Source organism: Corapipo altera, unplaced genomic scaffold (assembly GCF_003945725.1).
Source record: "Corapipo altera isolate COAL_440 unplaced genomic scaffold, ASM394572v1 1, whole genome shotgun sequence".
Taxonomy (NCBI): domain Eukaryota; kingdom Metazoa; phylum Chordata; class Aves; order Passeriformes; family Pipridae; genus Corapipo; species Corapipo altera.
In genome coordinates this window covers 19,764,897-19,783,012 of record NW_020884873.1, presented here as the reverse complement: position 1 = coordinate 19,783,012, position 18,116 = coordinate 19,764,897, and the positions used below count along the sequence as shown (strand labels likewise).

Here is an 18,116-nt window from a genome sequence, read left to right as displayed (position 1 = left end):
TAGAATTATGGAACCTAAATTGTCCAGATACCTTGTGCTGCACTACACTGCTCCACAGAGCTACAGCAAAAACATCTCGCAAAGGTTTATCTCCACTAATTAAAATCAAAGAAAGAACCACGTTTCAGCAAAAACCTAATGAAAACATTTATAGTTAGTCTGTAGGTGAATGAATTTGAATTTTTGCATTTAAACTTTAACTGAGTACCCATTTGACAATTTCCAAGAACAGTTTTAAATTCCTGTCTTTATAATTACAGCCATTATATGACTAATGCTCGTAAAGGCACCTGACACTGCAACCAAAGTCAAAATCCTGCCTTTTTGCATTCTTTCTTTAGCCAATTAATTCTTTAATCGACCCAGAAAGATGTCCTGAGGCAGTAAAAGCATCAATAATCACAGTTCTTACAGGAGAAATCATCTTCTCTGTTGGAACATGTATAACTGATGCTTTCATAGGAAATTACTATCTTGAGGCACATGTCTCATGGTCATTATTTCTTCACATTATTAACAAGCTAACTGAAAGAGGTGGGCAAGGCTCTCTCATGCCTTTCCAACAAATTTCCCCACCACTGACCTAACATATGATACCCTGTAACATCGTGTTGGTGCATTATCAGTTACCTGCACTGTGTAACTACTGAATTTCAATATCCAGGTCCTATCTACTCTTCATTTAGAACTATGAAGAACTAAAACCTGCTGGGCCATAGCTTCCAATACAAACCTAAAGATAATGAGAAATATTCTTCTCTAAATACCTACAATCAAATGATCAAATGTTTGTTCAAACTTGTTTATATAAAACATTGTTTAAAACTATTGTGAAAGAATCTCATACTTCAAACTGGAAGGGACACCAGGACATCTCAACACCAAACTACTGCTTAGTTATGATATCAGATCAGATTGTTTAGGGCTTTATACAGCTGAGTCTTGAAAATTTCCAAGCATGAAGACTGCATGACCTCTTCCAGCCAGCCTGCTTCACTGTCTACTGGTGAAAAAGTTTCTCCAATATCCAGTTTGAACCTCTCTTGTTTCAGTTTATGTCCACTGCCTCTCATCTTCCTGACATACACCTCTGAAGAGTCTGGTTTTATCCTCTCATTACTGCCTTTGTAGGCATTGAAAGACTTCTGTTAGGTCCCCTCAAAGCCTTCTCTTTTCCAGCTGAAGAAGTCCCATTCCCTCAGCTTCTCATCATAGGCTTAGTAATCCAACTCCCTGACCAACTCTGCTGGACTTGCTCAAGTTTATCAATGTCTGTTTTGTACTGAATACAAGTCAGAAACTGAGGAGGCAAACAAGACACACACTAACACACTGTTATTCTCACCAGTTCAAGAAACTTTAGAAATGCAACTCCTGTTGCTTTTTGAAGCATATTCTCACACACAGATATTAATACAAATAAATATACAGTATGTATATTTAAATATATTAATATATTCCTAGCAGTAGAATGAAAAACCACCTGTTCTAAAAGGTTTTATTCTACAACATTAAAAAACAAAACTGGTTTTCTTCCCTGTAATTAATTTTAAATGGGAGTTTGAGGAGGGACAGGACAATAGTCAAGTAGTATAACAAGTTCAGAGTGACAATCTGCTTTGTAGATTCCCATGTTGTCATATGTAGGTACTTCTTGTATCTTTAAATCAATTTTCTTTATACCGGGGACACTGCCACTCTGCATAAAATAGTAAATTAATTAATGTTTCATTTCTAAATTATCATTTCCCCCCACAATTCTAATTTCAAGTCTGTTCCAAAATCCAACTTAACCAAAGGATCAAATCCTGAAGTTGTTTAAATGCTGCATTTGAGTATCAATATATCTTTTAATTTAGCTTTTTAGAATTTGAACAAGGCCTTAATTTTTAAAAGGAACTGCTTTTCCCCATGAATTTTCCCATAAATATTCTCAGTGTTGGTAACAGAACTAATTAAATGTCACATTAACTTCTCTTCATACCTGGATCTTGCAGATTTGTGGTGCTGACAGGTTTCTTTAGTTCGTATCCCAAGAGATACAGAGCAAGGCTGGGAGGACTACACTCAAGAGAGGTGATAAGGAGATTCAGAATATGGATCCTTGTTTCATGGTGGATTTGTGCACGCTTCTTTTCAGGCTCCAGCTCTTGATTAGTGGAGAAAAAAAAAAAAAAGAAAAAACAGTTGAGGTGAATATTGAAGTAAAGAAATCTATTTAACAGAATAATCATCAGTCTTCAAGTATAGTAAAAGAATGTTAAGGGATCAACTTATATTAGTGTAGAGGGATACAAGACCAAAATTCCAAATTGCTATTAATACAACTCTAAATAATACATCAAAAACAATGTTAAATACTTGTCTTCTGATAACAGACTTAGTTTGTAGTTTGCTCATCATACTATGGACATATCTTAACAAGACACTGGTGCTTTTTATTCTGTTAAAGGTCCAGTTCTACAGAAAAGAACAGAGGAGGAGTGTTTTCTGACCTAAAAGCACTTTCTCCACCTCTTTCAATAATTTCTTTCCAGGCAAAAGACAACAGTTTAAGCCATTTTAATAAGCCTTTTAAATACCTTCATCTGGATTAATTAGTTCTTCTGCATCTTCATTATCCAAACATTCCACAAACCCAGCCATCAGCTTCTGGCTAATACTCTGTTTTTGACAATGGAAAGATGGAAACAAAGAGAATTTTAAGAGTATTAAAACCAATACTTTTCATATAAGTTGATAGAAGTTCTAGACAAAAATTATACAACCTGGTTAATAAGCAGGAGTTAAGAGTCACAGCTGTTCTAAGCATAGGTTAGCAATTAGCCACAAAACAGAAAAAAAAATCTGTTGTTGTTACATATGCTAAACTATCCACACAGGTTGAAGACTATAACATTACAAAATATTCTCCATATCTCAGAGAATATTGTCCTTTTCCTTCTTGCAAACATTCATGATTTTAGTTTTTTCTATTAATGAAATAATTGTTTTTCATAGGGCCACAGTAAAAGACTGTTTAGAGGTAAGTTTTTGACAAAATACAGTTTTAATATAGTTGATGTAGAAACCTATCTTTTAAAATAACATGATCGAGCACTAATACTTCTCCACCACTTTCTCTTTCCAGATTCAAAGAAACAGACACTTACCTGATCATGTGTGAAATCACCAACTAGCTTTATCTGGATGTTGGAATTATCAGAAATACAGCACAAAATCTTGGCACTTTCAAAAGCCAGTTCAGGGTTGCTGTTTCCATGGTAAAGATACCTTTAAAAATACAAGCTTATTGTAATGAAATTGTTGAGAATTTTACTATTTCAAGATGGTATTGCACAGATGAGAAATTAAACAACATTTAGAACTAAAACATTTACAAATCATATTACATGAGATAACAGTAAACCTACAAACAAAATTTCACTGTACGTGAAACCACACTTCTCCATCAGGAGAGAGGAGTATGCTGAGTAAGGATAATAACCCTTCCTGGAACTTTTACCATTCTTTTTAACAAAAAATCTATATTAAACACTGCAGGGTAAGTTAAGACAACTGCTCACAGGCTCGTAAAAGAAACATTGAGAAAATACCTTCAGATCACACTGAAATGAGTATCACTGAAGACCAAAATTAGCTAAAATCAACTACTGCATGTACTGAAAAAATTAAAAGGATCTTAAAAGGGATACTTTTTAAAAACTATTTGTCGACTATTGTTATGGTAAAAAAGAATATAAATGAAAGGCAAAACACATACACAGAAAGAATTCAATATTTTAATGCATTCCATGTCAGAATATCGCTGCATTTTTATAGACTCAATTCTACTAGTTATCAAACTGTTGATTTGTCTGCAAAGTTATTACAAAATTAAAAAGTAACAGATGCCAATGAGAATTGGAAATCCTCAAGTTTCACATTTGAAACCAAGTTTCATTACTAGCCTGATATGTTTAAAACAGTAACTAATGGACAATACTGTAAAATATGTGGTCAATAGCAACCAAATGAAGCTTAACTTTCCCACTCTATGACAAATCAAAGTCTGGGGCAAAATGAAAATTATATGCAAGGGAATCACTGAATATAACGCAGCCAGGAGGAAATCACAGGGGGAGCTGGGGGAGGGAAATTCAGAAAGAAAAACTATAAATACGGATCCCAGTCTTGCAGCAGACAATTGCAGACATACCACTTGAGAAGACATCTCCCTCCCATCAAAAAAAAATAAATTCATGAAATGTTCTGTGTAAAGAGAAACATTGGTTAGTAAAACTAATGAAAGGATCCAGGAACCAAACCCTCCTGTGCCTCCAAAACTCCTCCCTTCTTAGTGCTTTGCACATACCTAGCGATATTCACCACGTGATCTGCCTTTTTAGTGCGAGGATTGATTCCTTGAAGCAGCTGCTCCAGTGGCGTGACAATAAGAGAAAGGTGGCTCTCCCGCAACAGATCCATAAAAATATTCTCCTTCTGTAGGGTTAAGTTTAGAAGTGCAAGGCAATACTGTACAGCTTTCTCTAAATGCTTCTTCCCTGCAGTCCACAAACAACATAAGAAATACAAAGGAGTAGCTAAATAGGTAACATTCATAAATCTCATTCATCAAGCCTTACAACAAGAAAAAACCTGTCAGTTGTTTACTAGTAGGAAAATTTCCCCCAAAACACAATTTTTACTTACAAGAGAAACAACATCAAGTAACAGATATGCAATGTTAACTTTAAATCTTACTTATTATACATTTTAACTTCACATCAAAAATAAATTCTAGGCACATACCAGGAAATGGAGCATAAGTATCCAGCTGCTTAACCCCTTCTTCCAGCAAACTAAGGCAAAGTTCCAGCATTGGGGACTCATTCAATAGATGATACATCAAATTGAATCCAGGTGGTTTATATGCTATTATTTCTTCTCCTATAGAGAGAAGGGGTAAAAAAACCCCAAACAAACACAAACCTCTATTAGAGAAACCTTCCATTACTCAAACTAGCATAAGCTACACAAGCTAATAGCTCCTGTGATTGTAAGCAACATCTAAACAGATTAAACATCCTACATAAAAAGTCTTCAGAGATTTTCTTACATAGAAGCCATTGAGGTAATTTTAGAAGTTTGGGAAGGGTTGTAATGGCAATTACCATTACTTTTCAATATCTAACAGTACAATTTCAACTTTAACCAGCTAAGACTTTCCCCAAGTAGATCTGACTTTTGATTCAAATCAATGCTAGTACTGCATACCACACCAGAGCTGAGCTACATTAAATGGTTTTGTAAGACTAAAAAGAAACAGCAAAAAGTTTACATCCCCCCAAACCTGCATGAAGACGAGGGAAAAAGCCTTTCCAGGCAAAGAGAAGGTCCACTGAAACACTGATGCTCATAGTGTACACACACTTGGACGTCTGTAGCAACTACTAGCCTAAAACACAAAGATCTTCATGATATGAAACACAAGACTAATTCTTCTGATTTATCTAGTCTCCTAGTAAACAATGGTGGATAAAAGCAGGAGATCAGTAAGACCCTTTTGCAATATGCAAGTGAGAATGGGAGAACAGTTTCTTTTGGCATCAGCTTAAACAGTCCCCTTCTTCCATTCATTCTGTGCTGCTCTGTCACATGCCAATAAACATGCCACATCACTGCACATACTGAATCCATTCAAAAAATGGATCTAGTGAAAAGCAGATAAACCCATTTCTTCAATATATTGTGTAACCCACAAATAATCATACAAGCTGAAGGACTAGCTGAGGACAGGAACAAGTTAACAGAAATTTACTGAGCCAGTTATGTTACCAGGTAGTGTTTGTCAAAGTATGAGGCACAGAGGCCTCTCAGACTGAGATGTGCTCACTGGAGAAGCATGTCTAAAGTTGTTTTCACTTTAGAAGTGGTTCTCACAGCTCTGTACTGCTACAAGTAAATCCATCAGCACAAGGATGGAATTCATGCTAAGAAACTTCGTATTAAGAAAAAAAGTCTGGTCCCCAAATAAGCCTTAAATTTCCTATAATGAGACAACTGTCATCTACTTTGGCCTTTTAAAGAATAGTTGTCCAGAATTAAACGACTTCAGGTCATAATTATACTGTACTGTCTACTCTGAATAATTAATATATCAATAATATTAATATTAAAGGATATAGCAAATACGACACTTTTAAATTAACCCTATGAATAGTGGTGATTTGGATACAGACCAAAGAAATTCAGAGGAACAAGCCCAACACGAAGGTGTTAAGTGTAAAACGTTGCTTTTCAACCAAATCAGAAAAGAAGGAGTTAGAAGTCATCCTCCGAGTAGAGATAGGGAAGTAGAAAACAGTGTACATGAAGCCCTACTGAATTAGGAACGCAGATCCTGATAGTATGCGGACAGTTCTTGAACATCTTTCTATCTTAAACCCTTGGCCTGGCTTTCCAACAGCTTATTTGCAATATTAAACAAGATCCTAAGATAGAGGCAACAGAGCAAAACGAGTTACAATTCTGCTTGTCAGTGAACAAATGAACAAGTTAACCTTGTAACTCCACGTATTGGTCCACAAAGTCTTCAAGTTGAGGTTCATAATCCCGTAGCAATTTGTAAAACACTTCCAGGACTACCTCAGCTACTTCCCACTGCAGAGAATCACAAAACAAAGAGAAACTCACACACAGAATAAGATTGATACTGCAGCAACAAGAAAGAGATGACAAAGTATACAACAGGCAGCACAGTAATGTACTGGATCAGAAGTATGGCCAGTATTTCAGAATTAGACAGTCATGACAAAAACACTTAAAAGTCATCATGTCAAATAATCTGAAAGGCCAAGCTTTCTTTTTGAAGTAAACTGGAACACTGAAACAGATTACCTATTTTAGGCTCTATTGTACAATATACATATTAGTATATTAAAACTAGAAGCAATAAGGAGCCCTTACTAGGTATACAGCTAAGAACAGATCATGAATACCCAGCTTCCAGGATGCAGTTTGGCATGTGCTTGCATTCAGAAGTATTGTAAAACAAAGTCAAATTCCTTAGTTCAGCACGTCAGAAACATTTTCTGAAGTAACACTGAGAAAAGGACAAATCTGACTTACAGATTTGGGTATGTAATGTTCAGAAGTCATTAGCCAAATAGTAGAGTTGCAGAATCCTGTATAGCAAATTGAAATTTAGCAATATAAACTTTTTTTTAAAGGATACTTTATACAGGTTCCTTTGAAGTATATCCTGATGACCCCAGGAGTTGAAAAATCACCTGTTTACAGAATCAAAACACTATGAAGTGCTCTAGGTTACTTTTGCTGCATCAAACTTGCACAGCTTCTCAAACGTCTAAGCCACATCAACAGTGACAAATCATTTTAACTACATCCTAAGAACAAAAAAATATTTACAAACAAAAATTACTTTTTCAGCAGCTCTCCGGTAAGCTCTGGTGCGGAATCGGAGAAACACTGAATCCCTGAGGAACTGGAGATAGGGATCAAAGCCTGGGGGGCGCAGACCTGCTCCCAAGTTAGCTGGGAATGAACTCTCCACTAGCGTGCTGATGAGTCGACAGAAGGCACGAGTTAAAGGATATTCCTCACATCGGGACTCAATCTCATTCAATTCAACCTTCCCAAGAGGACAGCAAACACAGAAGGAGAAAAAAAAAATCACAATTTTGGGGGATGAAGAAACATGTGAGAACAAATAATATAAAAGCATCATCTGTGAATTACTTTACAGTGAATTGACTTAGCATTTTTGTCTACAATACACCACAAACAGAGCAAAAGTAACAAAGCATCAGTACTGTTATTTCAGTTCAGCAATACACTTCTATTCATTTCTGAGGTACTAGATGATATGCCTCAACATTTACATACTTTGCTTTTATTTACCACTATTATTAGAAGCAAAGTGAGCTGCACCAAGACGTAACAAAAGTGCATCCAATTTAGAAAAATAGGAAAATCTTAGGAAGAAGTGCTTATGAGGAATTTGAGGGTTTAGATGCTGTTCTGTTACTAAGCTGCAATAGATGCAAAAATGAGTTAAGTTTTCCAGAAATTACAAGCGGGACTGAAAGTAAATTACAAATCAGTGAAAGCACAGCACCTATTAGAAAGGTTTCCCATGGATCTGCAGCAGAGGCAGCCTCTGCAAGTGTTTCCCAAACTCATATGCAGATGATCAGAGAGGCTGCCTAGCTACAGAGAAACTCTTACCTCAATACCAATTGCTTGTCTCTGGCCTGGACTTCTCACAGTTTGCAGTATCTTCAAAACAGAAAGAGAAATGAAAACAGACAAACAACATATTTTACATAATTCAAGTGCATGTCCATCATTTCTGTTGAGTAAAAGATACTCATTACCTTTCAGATTCTAAAAGAGGTTTTCTAAATCCTCTTAAAAAACAAAAAGCCAAGATCTTTCTGTCTGAAAGGCTGGATTATATGTTTTACACTTGTATGCTTCCAGCTTTACATCCTCAAAGATCTGCATCATGTTTATTGTTACACGAAACAAAAGGGCAGAAATACTTTCACATTAATGATTTTTGTTTTACATTGGCTAGGGGAAAGATATTTCCCTCATTATCTCTTACAACAGTATATTTTAAGGAATATCATAAATTAGGAAGCAAAGGTGGTGAGATGTCGTTATTATCAGGCTTTCTTATTAGCAATTAAAAATAAACCAGCAGTTGCAGTTCAAACTGGACTCTCTGTTAGGAAACCTGTACTTACGTAAAATGAGAACAGTCAATGAGATCTCTGAGGCATAAGGCAATACTGTAATTTTCAAAATCGTTCCAAAGTATTAACTAGGTGAGAAAAATTATATTCAACAACGGCCAAAAGAAAATTTAGGAGGAAATGCAATGCTATTTCAAATACACTACTGACAATTTCAACAAACTGGGCTGCTATAGTTCTAAGCACTGAAAATCCTACAATACCTGTGTATATTCCAGAGATTGCCAGAGTGAAGCAGCTATTTCAGGAGATCTTCCAAAAGCAGTAAGGGTTTCTAGTAGCTCTGCTTTCAAAATAGGAGGAATGCTGCACTGCAGAAGTCCCAGAATGACCACTACTGGTGTCCACTGAGGGTGCTCACAAAGAGCCAGGCGAGCATTCTCACTCTACGGAGTCCAACAGAAAATAAAACTGCAGATTATTACTTTGAAGGTTATTCATGTCTTAAAACCTCTAACTCACAGTTCAGTATCAAAGATTCTGCTTTGTACTTGAAGGTACATGAAACATCAGAAGAATGGCAGACAATTTCAAAGCCAATCATTTTAATTAAACAAAAAGCCCAATATAATGACTCACGAGTACTAAAATTGTGCCTATCCATACATAAAAATTGTGTGGATAATATAAGTTTCTTAAAACAACTCACTTTTTTTTTTAATAGACACACAGACATGGAATCAGTCTTTAAGTACTTACATTCTAGATGGTTCCTTCAAGCACTGCTAGAGGGACTTTTATTAATGTTTCTATTATATATTTTCTCTATATTTCTATTTCTATATATTTCTATGAACTTAAACTGCATTTGGACATTAGCTAGGAACTTACATTAATTTCTTTAGGAACAGGATCATCACTCATGTAAGCTCACTAGAGACTGTAAGATGAACCACTGGACAGGAACAAGCCCCTACCCTCGTCAAATGGTAATTCCCTGCATACTTAGAACCAATTTACTTCATCCCATGTTATGGTTTGATGATACTATGAAATACTAGTTTTAAGAGTTCCCTTTTCCCCACACTTATCCAGTGCTGACATTACAGCTCACACACGATCACCCTGTTATAACCACCACCAAGGATGATTTTTAAAAAGCCTAATTAGGTCCACTGATCTTGTGTTGTCTCGTGTTTGTGTCAGCAAAACCAAGGCTATCTCACTATATCACTTCAGAATTTTTAGGCTGCAAAGTCTGGTGGGTATGGAAGAGCTGAATTCTACGCTATTCAGAATTACACAGACAATTCACAATACAAAATTATGCATTGCAGTTTTATTCTTCTGAAATCCTCTTCCAGTCAATCCATGGTACATTTTACACTCTTGGTTTGGAGACATTTTAAATCATAACTCCAGAGGCAAGTTTCACACTTGATCAGTTTCCATGCCCAATTTCTACCACTTTCTTTTGAATTCAATATTACTTTTGCGTTTTCAAACTCATAAACAAATGCAAAGAATTTCCCTACTTCATAGTAATTTATTGTGAATATACTCACTTCTGAAAGACATCCCCATTATCACCACCAGTGTCAAGAAAACAAGAAAATTATTAACACCAGCAACACAGAAAAAGGTGTAATCTCTTCTTGCTTCACCTGGACTGTGTGTTTGGTCACTACAGTTATTCCTGATGCTTCCCATCCTTGTGGAGTTCACTAATCAAATGACAACAACTGCTAGGTAAATTTTCCCTATGTATCCTTTTGGTCAAGGAGAACTCCACAGCTGCATGATGATGACTTGCAAGGAAAAAAAAATATATTAACAATGAAAACCAAATGAAGGGCTACTCACCCAATTGACTATAACAGTGGTCAGCTGTAAAAACGCAATTAATCCATCCTGTTCTTTCTGTGTGATGCCTCGGAGAGGCAGGTGACGATACTGGACACTGTCTGCACTTGGCAAGTCTTTCCTTAAGTGCTCATGATAAAGCATCAAAGAGTGGAAGAAATGTTCCCAGGAGACAGGACTGCCACCTGCTCCTTGGATGTTTTCCGCTAGAAAAATGACAAACAGGTGACAAGATTTTCTTTCTACCCTTTCACAGGGTGACAAGCAGGGTAGTTAAATTTAAAAGGAAAACTTTCTGTTCTAAAGGAAGAAATAAAGTTCAAAGTAAAGCTATTGTTTCCAGTATTAGTCACTCAGGTTTGGGGATTTTTTGTTCGTAAAAGCTTTCTTTCACTGAGATAGAAAGGTGCAAAAACCCAGCACAAGTAAGTTTTTAGCTTTATGAATTGGAATCTTTGCAGCATTATTTGGATCTTCAAAGTAGGGTTGGTTTTTTTAACAATTTGACCAATGCAAAATGAATGCAAAGCACAGGACTGACCAGTACCTCTTACTTTGAGGAAGTGCTATTCTATTAAATCAAAAAAACTCTAACAGAAGAAAGTACTTCTGAAAAAAAGCTCAGGAAAGTTAAATTGTATATTTTGTAAATATAGTTAACTTTGAGACATTACTCATTTTTTGTTTTATAATAAGCAATATTGATATTCTGCATTTCTTAAGGTGTAAAGACAGTGTTCTTAAAAAAACGCGTTGTTTTCTTACGTGAATCGCTTGCTAAGGTGCTCAGACATCTAACCACCTAAACGGTCTTTTTTTTCAGATTACACTTTCAAGTAAAGCCTTCCAATTTTGTCTTTGTACTAATAACGAAATGTTAAAAGTATGAAGCCACAATTCATCTGAAATGAGTCTCTGCATTTTTCGAAAGAACAGGAGTTGAGAAAGAGCTGAAGTGCCACTTTTCTTACCATGACTACTGCCATTGACTTTTAGCAAACTAAAGCAGTAATGAGCACACTGAGGCCCACTAGCCAGTCCCCGCAGCATTTTCAAGTATGGGATGTAAATTGTGGAAGGAAGTAGATCTCCCATTTGCCTAACAAACTTTGACAACACAACCTAGAACAAATAAAGATCAGTGTTTAAAAAAAAAAAAAAAAGGTAAATCTGAGTATTTTAGGAAAACATCAGGCAGGAAAAGTCAGAAAACAGATTCTAATGTAATCAGGGCAGGGCAGACAGGTGGAATCACAACTTCAATTAAAAAAAGTTCCTTTATAAGCTGGCCTATTCTCTCTCTCTGAAGGTGAAAACACATATTCAAAGAAGAAATAAACAAAACAATTAATGTGATTGGGAAGGATACTAACTCTCCATTTCTGTATTTCCAGTGATAAAATTTACTTCAGCTCACAAATGTTCCACAGCAGTATTACTAGCACATCTCACAGTGCAAGAGATATCAGGAAAGAATTCATTATGCTTGTCATATACCTGCACAGTAACTCCCATACACAGTGGTTCCTTCCAGGGTCATATTAGGGTGTATGCAGACTGCACATGGCCCCAACTCAAGTTGCCTGTATTGTGGGTAGGTCTTGGGGTGTGTCCAGTTTGTCTTGTTCTAGGTTTTGCCTAATGCTGCACAGTCTTTCAAGAAGCATTGAAGGCTGACAGCACCCCAGATATCTAATAAGTTTTGGAATGTCTACTTCATGTGTTTACATAATTTCTTCATTCTGATTTTAAGTTTTGTCTCTCATGGACTATAATCTTTGGACTCCAAATAATTACAATATTCTTACAGATTCTTACCCCCTTAAATACTATCAACTGCAGTTAATTTTTTATAGTAAAGGAATTTAACTTCTCAGTTACATGCAAAAGGTATGTAGAAGTTATCAGATACCAGAGCAGTATCAGAATTATTTAGCAACTGCAACAAATCAGACCTAAACAACATTTTCAAAGAGGTTAGTTAAGACTCTTGTTAAATTTATTGACAAGCAACAAGAACCATGCCATGCAGAGGAGGACACATGTAGATAAGCCACTGAGAAAAGGTAATATCTTCTTAGAGGCTATCTGTAATAAGGATACTAAAAGCTTTGTTGCTTGGGGTTTTTTGTTACTTTAGTTTCAAGTTACTAGTAATTACTCAAGAAAATCTAGATAACCTGGCGCTGAGGGGGTCGCTGATGAGCTACTCCAAGGTAGGACCCCATGATGGTGGATGTCTGCAAGGGCTCCGATGGACACCAGTATTCATGAGCAAGTTCCAGATTAAAGGGGTCTTTCCTATACAATTCAGCAATCTATCAGAGAAAAGATGATTTTGGAAAAATATCAACTATATGAAGAAAAAACAATTGCTTCAACAATAAGTACTGCTTCTAGATTAGCTAAACACATCTGAGAGGCAAAGCATCCCACAGCTGGTGTTTTATTTCTTAAAACTCTTTGAAAACAAGAGCATCTAAATAACAGCATAGGAACAAGTGACAGAGAAATTCAAAATGCACACATCAGCAAAACTTTAATAACTTTCTAATTATTATAGATTGAATTGTTGTAAGAAAACAGCATCATCTCTCTTTAAATAACCATATCCATACCTTCATACATTGAATTTACAAGTCGGCCAGTACCAGGAATAGAAATCTTACCCGTTATCTGAACATACAAATTTCTCAGAGTAAATTTTCATTTCTAGTTCTTCATTTAAGTTCACTATATATCTCTGAGCTGCCTAAGAAAGCATTTCAGTACAAAGTTTCCTGCAAATGTCCTATAACCTTTACCTTTGGAAAAGACAAGTAGTAAAAGTTTTTTAAGTTATTCATGAACAGAAAATAAAAATTGCCCTGTTTAATATGTAAATCTGTTTTCCAATTTTTTTGAAAGTGCAGTTAAGTAACCTTAATAACTAATATTTAAACAAATATGATTATTTTATTTTAATTTTATTTTTTTCTATGTTCTTTATTTTATTAAAAATATTATAGAAACAGATTTTTTTTAAATGTACATTTTTTGACAAAATTCTACTGAAATGAGGGAATTTGTAATTCCACCGGCCTTGATGGAGTCACATTGCCTAGACTAATCTACAGTAAATACAAAACAGTGTTCCAAAATTCTCATTACAAGTATTTCAACATCAGAATTATTTAAACATTTCAATTATTTATCAGAGTGTCAATAGTAAGGTTAACCCCCTAAAAACTTCAAACATAGGAAATAATGCAGTATTTACTTACTAAACAAGAATCAAATGACATTAACATAAGAAAGCAAGGCAGTAAATTAATTCCTTTACATGAAACGTTATAGAAAAGTGTCTATATTTAAGGAAAAAAAAATTTAAAAACTCTAATCCAAAAAGAGAAAGGTCCAGCATCATATGGTATCATTCAGATACAGGTTTTCAGATGAAAAATGAAAATCACAATCACTATTTGCCACTGTAATTTAAAAGAAAATAGGGCTTACTAGAAGCATTAAATGCTCCAGATCTCTCCGAAGGGAAATAGGTGGATCATTACCCATCTGAATACTCATGTGGATCATGCGAGCATCTTCATCAGCACGGTTTCTCAGCTGTTTCACCTACAGAATTTATGAAGTGAAAAAAACCACTGGTCTAAGAATGAAACAGAACAGAAAGAGAACAGAACACTTGTCTATATGGCCTATTAAAAACTAAGAAAGCCAACGTACTTGCATGTACATGACATGAATATAAAATTTTATATTTTTTTCAATCCTCTCTCCCCTCAAGAGCTTGTATACGAAGATATATTCAATTCCTTTCTTACTGCCAAGGTCCCCAGTGCACAGCAAAAGCCCTGAATTTACACCACGGGAGTTTTTCCTAACTGACTTCACCAGATCCTCTGGTTTGGCCCCAGATGGTGGATCCTTTTCCTCTTTTTAATTTAAAAGCTAGATGCATTAGGTTCAAACACAGAATGTTGGACCATTATTCACAAAGAGTAAAAAGAAACACAAAACACAGTAAAATAATGTTTTCTTTACATAGATCTGTGGATTGCACCTTTCTTCACCATTAAAGGCTACTTCTACTTACAGTTACTTCATGGTTTGAAAAGTTCTGAACTGGTATAATTACTTTGGACCCAGTCTGCCTCAACTAAAAGCATTACCATGTCTATTAAAACAATAGGAAATAAAAAAAGAAAAAAGGGAGGGGAAGAAGAACTGCAGCAATTAAAAAAAATAGCCATTTAAACAGCATCTTAAACTTCTCTGTGTTGAAAAAGCTAATTGCTAAACAAAAAACAGCTGACATTTAAAATCAAAAAGCTTTTGACATGACACCCCATCAGCAGCTTACAGAAAGCAAACAGATACAAGATGAAAAGTCAAGTTCTGTTAAATATTAAGGAGACACTGAGGATCAAGAAATAGAAGTAAGCAACCAATTCAACACATCAAAAATTAAAACATGGTTACAGTCAACAGAGACTGGTTCATGGTCTACAGTATCTTAATGTCCAAAACTGAACAAGCAGCAAAATAACTGTGCCTCTTTAAGAAAAAATAATTTTAAAATAATAATAATAATGAAAAAGAAAAAATATTTAAAACTAGAAATAACTGTGGAAAGGGTCAGAGCAAACTAGCTAAAATCAGTATACTAACTGAACAAGAACAGAACTGGTAAATGAAATAATGAATTATTAGAGGTACTAAAGTCAATTATCGATTTCTGAATGAAGGTAATGCAATCAACCAAAAGATTTACCCAAATCCTCACTGGTAAGCAGCATAAATGCTAAAACTATAAGGAGGAATTAATAAAAAGGCTGACTTACAGATTTAAAAAAACACTGAACAAAGGTTAACGCAGATATACAAAACAAAACAAAGATCCAGCAACACAGACACTTCTCTTTATCTAAAATTTGAAATTCAGTAGAAACAGTTGAGGACATAATCCAACCACTACCTAACAGCAGTTAAGACAAAAAGTTGCCTTGCAGGGCTATATCCCAATTGCCTGCTAACAAAGTCTTTCCTGTGAAACCACTAGTATTGGCTTCTCTCAAACTGGAATATGAGCCAATGGTCTGATTTTGGCTTATCTCCTGTATTAAAAAATCTTAGTTGTAATGAAAATCTCTCTTCATCTTCAGGCATTAGCTACAATTAACTGCAAACTTGAGCCAAAGCAAAAATAACTGAAATGGAAAAGAAAAACTCTTCGCAGAGATAAAGAATCCAGTTCCATAATGCAATAAAGATGAGATGTACCAAGAAATCAAGCAACAGCCTTGGGATTTTCAGGCAGTTCTGTGGATACAGAGACAGGGTCGTGTCTGTTCTAAATCTAATAAGGTAGAAACCTCAGCCAGGGTCAGTCTCCAGCTCTTCAACTGTCATTCAAAAATCTTCCTTATATCTAATAAAAACTGGTATCGTTACAGGGAGACACTTCATCTTTCATAAAGCAACACAATCCAATGAAGAATTGTCAGATTGTTTAAGGAAATTTCACAAAATACACCTCACATATTCCCCATATATTCCTAAGGGCTACTGTGTTTGTATTACAGAAAACACCGGATGTGTGCAGCCTTCAAAGCATGTCCAAAGCCTGTTAACATAATAAGTGTTGTATGGAGGCAGCCACTGCAGCAGAAATATAGCTGTAATTTATCAACATGAACCTGTTGGAACTGACATTATACTTGCTTTATGGATATTCTGTGGGTTTAAAAGACAGCTTGAGAAAACATGCAACATCAACGGATTATAAATAAATTATGATGAAATCTAAAAGCTGTCTACAACATGTTCATATATGCCCTCAAAGATTCTTGATACTCAAATACTGTTTTTCCTGCCAATATTGTTCACATTCTGTGAGGTTACAACGAAAAATATACGGTTTTCAATCTTCCTTTTTGCACATTGAAAAAGTAATTGTTTGGCAATACTAACTACAGCTCAACACAATGAAGGCCACAAAATAAAGTCTCCATCAATTGAATGTGTTTTCATAGAATTTTGATTTTCCATGTCTAATGACAAGATATTGCACAAATGTTGTAATTTGTAATTGCTTCAAACTTTTTTTTAAACTCTTTTACAGCATTTTTACTGTTCTACTGAAAAAGGTTGCTTATTTTCCCAACAACTGATACTACTGAAAAAGCAGAATCCCTCCCCTTAAGTATGGAAAAGACCATTAGTAAAAGAATAAATTAAAAATGAGAGACAAAAACCCTAAGTTAATTTAGGTTACACTACTGTCTGTATTAAAAGAAAAAAAAAAATCAGAAAACCAACACCCACATGCATAGCCATCAATTTCAGCATTCATTTCTATTTTAATCAGGTAAAACAAAACTACTTCCACCACAGAAGTTTCTTTTGCAAATCTCATCATACTGAAGTGTTTTAAAAATTACATTCTACTTCAGTATTGAAAACAAACCCCAAACATTATGACTTTCATGAAGTGAACAAGGCCCTGCAGTTTTTTTCTGAACTGCAGGGCCTCAAGCTGAGGGTCATGTCTGAATCTCTATGCTACCTGTCCAAATGTTAGAAATATAGAAGAGATACCCACATTTCTCAATAACTGCTGTTCACATAAACAACCTACCTTCATTGGCATGAGTGCAAGGAAGTCCGTGACAAGGTTATGAATTTTGCGAATGTAAAATTCCTCCTGGTAGAAATTTTCAGACCCCACAACAGATTCAGTCAGGAACAGGAAGACATAATCAGCAATGGCTAGCTCTGCCATTGCCTCATCTGCCTCAGTGAATTCTGCAAGAGCTAGGCAACAAAATTCACAAGAGGGTAAAAAATAAATAACAATCTGTTAACAAGCAAAACGTATTTCAGGATATCCAGCTGACCTGCGAATTTACATGCTTCTATCAACTGTGGTTTTTCTACCATACAGGAAAACACTAGACTGGAAAAAGATAAATTAATGGCAGGTGATGACCTCGACTTTCTGCTTTAAGCAGTGTTAAAATGCATAACCCATTTACCCCAAAAAAATCTAAGGTAGTGAACCAAGAATCACAAAACAACCTTAATTAAACATTAATTATAATGTTTGCATTTTCTTTAATAGATATGCTGGAGTAGACTCAATTTTGACCTAGTAGGAAGCCTGGAAATCTTGTGAAGTTCAGAGAGGAAAAAACCAAAATTATAAATAGATTCATCCTCTCAAGATACTGAGGTTTAACATGTACAGATGTAAAAAACCCCATAATTAGAAATCTATTCTTAATTCAAGCGTTCAAATGATACTAAAGCTGAAAACACAATCTTTGAATTTTCCAGTATGTTAAAATCTCTTTCACTTCAATGAGGCACTATGCAATATTACTTTCTAATAACTAATTACTTCTAAATCTGTGTACATTTCAGAGCAATTCAATTCTTGACAACCAAACTCACATGCTGAGAAAGCTTTAAGGAGTGTCAATGGTAATTTTATCACAAAGGTAAATACTAGCACTTCAGAAAGGTAATAGATACTTTGACTTACACGACTTG

The 18,116-nt window shown here is 35.3% G+C and overlaps 1 protein-coding gene across 2 annotated transcripts in view; it reads right to left on the bottom strand.

The window, feature by feature from the left end:
• NUP205 (nucleoporin 205) overlaps window positions 1-18,116 on the bottom strand; it is a 50,573-nt gene that overhangs the window by 20,826 nt on the left and 11,631 nt on the right. For both annotated transcript variants that reach the window (XM_027668073.1, XM_027668078.1), the window contains 14 exons: window positions 17,203-17,378; window positions 14,061-14,177; window positions 12,746-12,883; window positions 11,537-11,687; window positions 10,566-10,771; window positions 8,966-9,148; window positions 8,230-8,280; window positions 7,424-7,633; window positions 6,543-6,642; window positions 4,792-4,929; window positions 4,355-4,544; window positions 3,153-3,273; window positions 2,583-2,664; window positions 1,985-2,149 (listed from right to left, as the gene is read on the bottom strand). In XM_027668073.1, the coding sequence (XP_027523874.1) occupies window positions 1,985-2,149; window positions 2,583-2,664; window positions 3,153-3,273; window positions 4,355-4,544; window positions 4,792-4,929; window positions 6,543-6,642; window positions 7,424-7,633; window positions 8,230-8,280; window positions 8,966-9,148; window positions 10,566-10,771; window positions 11,537-11,687; window positions 12,746-12,883; window positions 14,061-14,177; window positions 17,203-17,378 (2,028 nt within the window). The remainder of the gene's footprint in view (window positions 1-1,984; window positions 2,150-2,582; window positions 2,665-3,152; window positions 3,274-4,354; window positions 4,545-4,791; window positions 4,930-6,542; window positions 6,643-7,423; window positions 7,634-8,229; window positions 8,281-8,965; window positions 9,149-10,565; window positions 10,772-11,536; window positions 11,688-12,745; window positions 12,884-14,060; window positions 14,178-17,202; window positions 17,379-18,116) is intronic.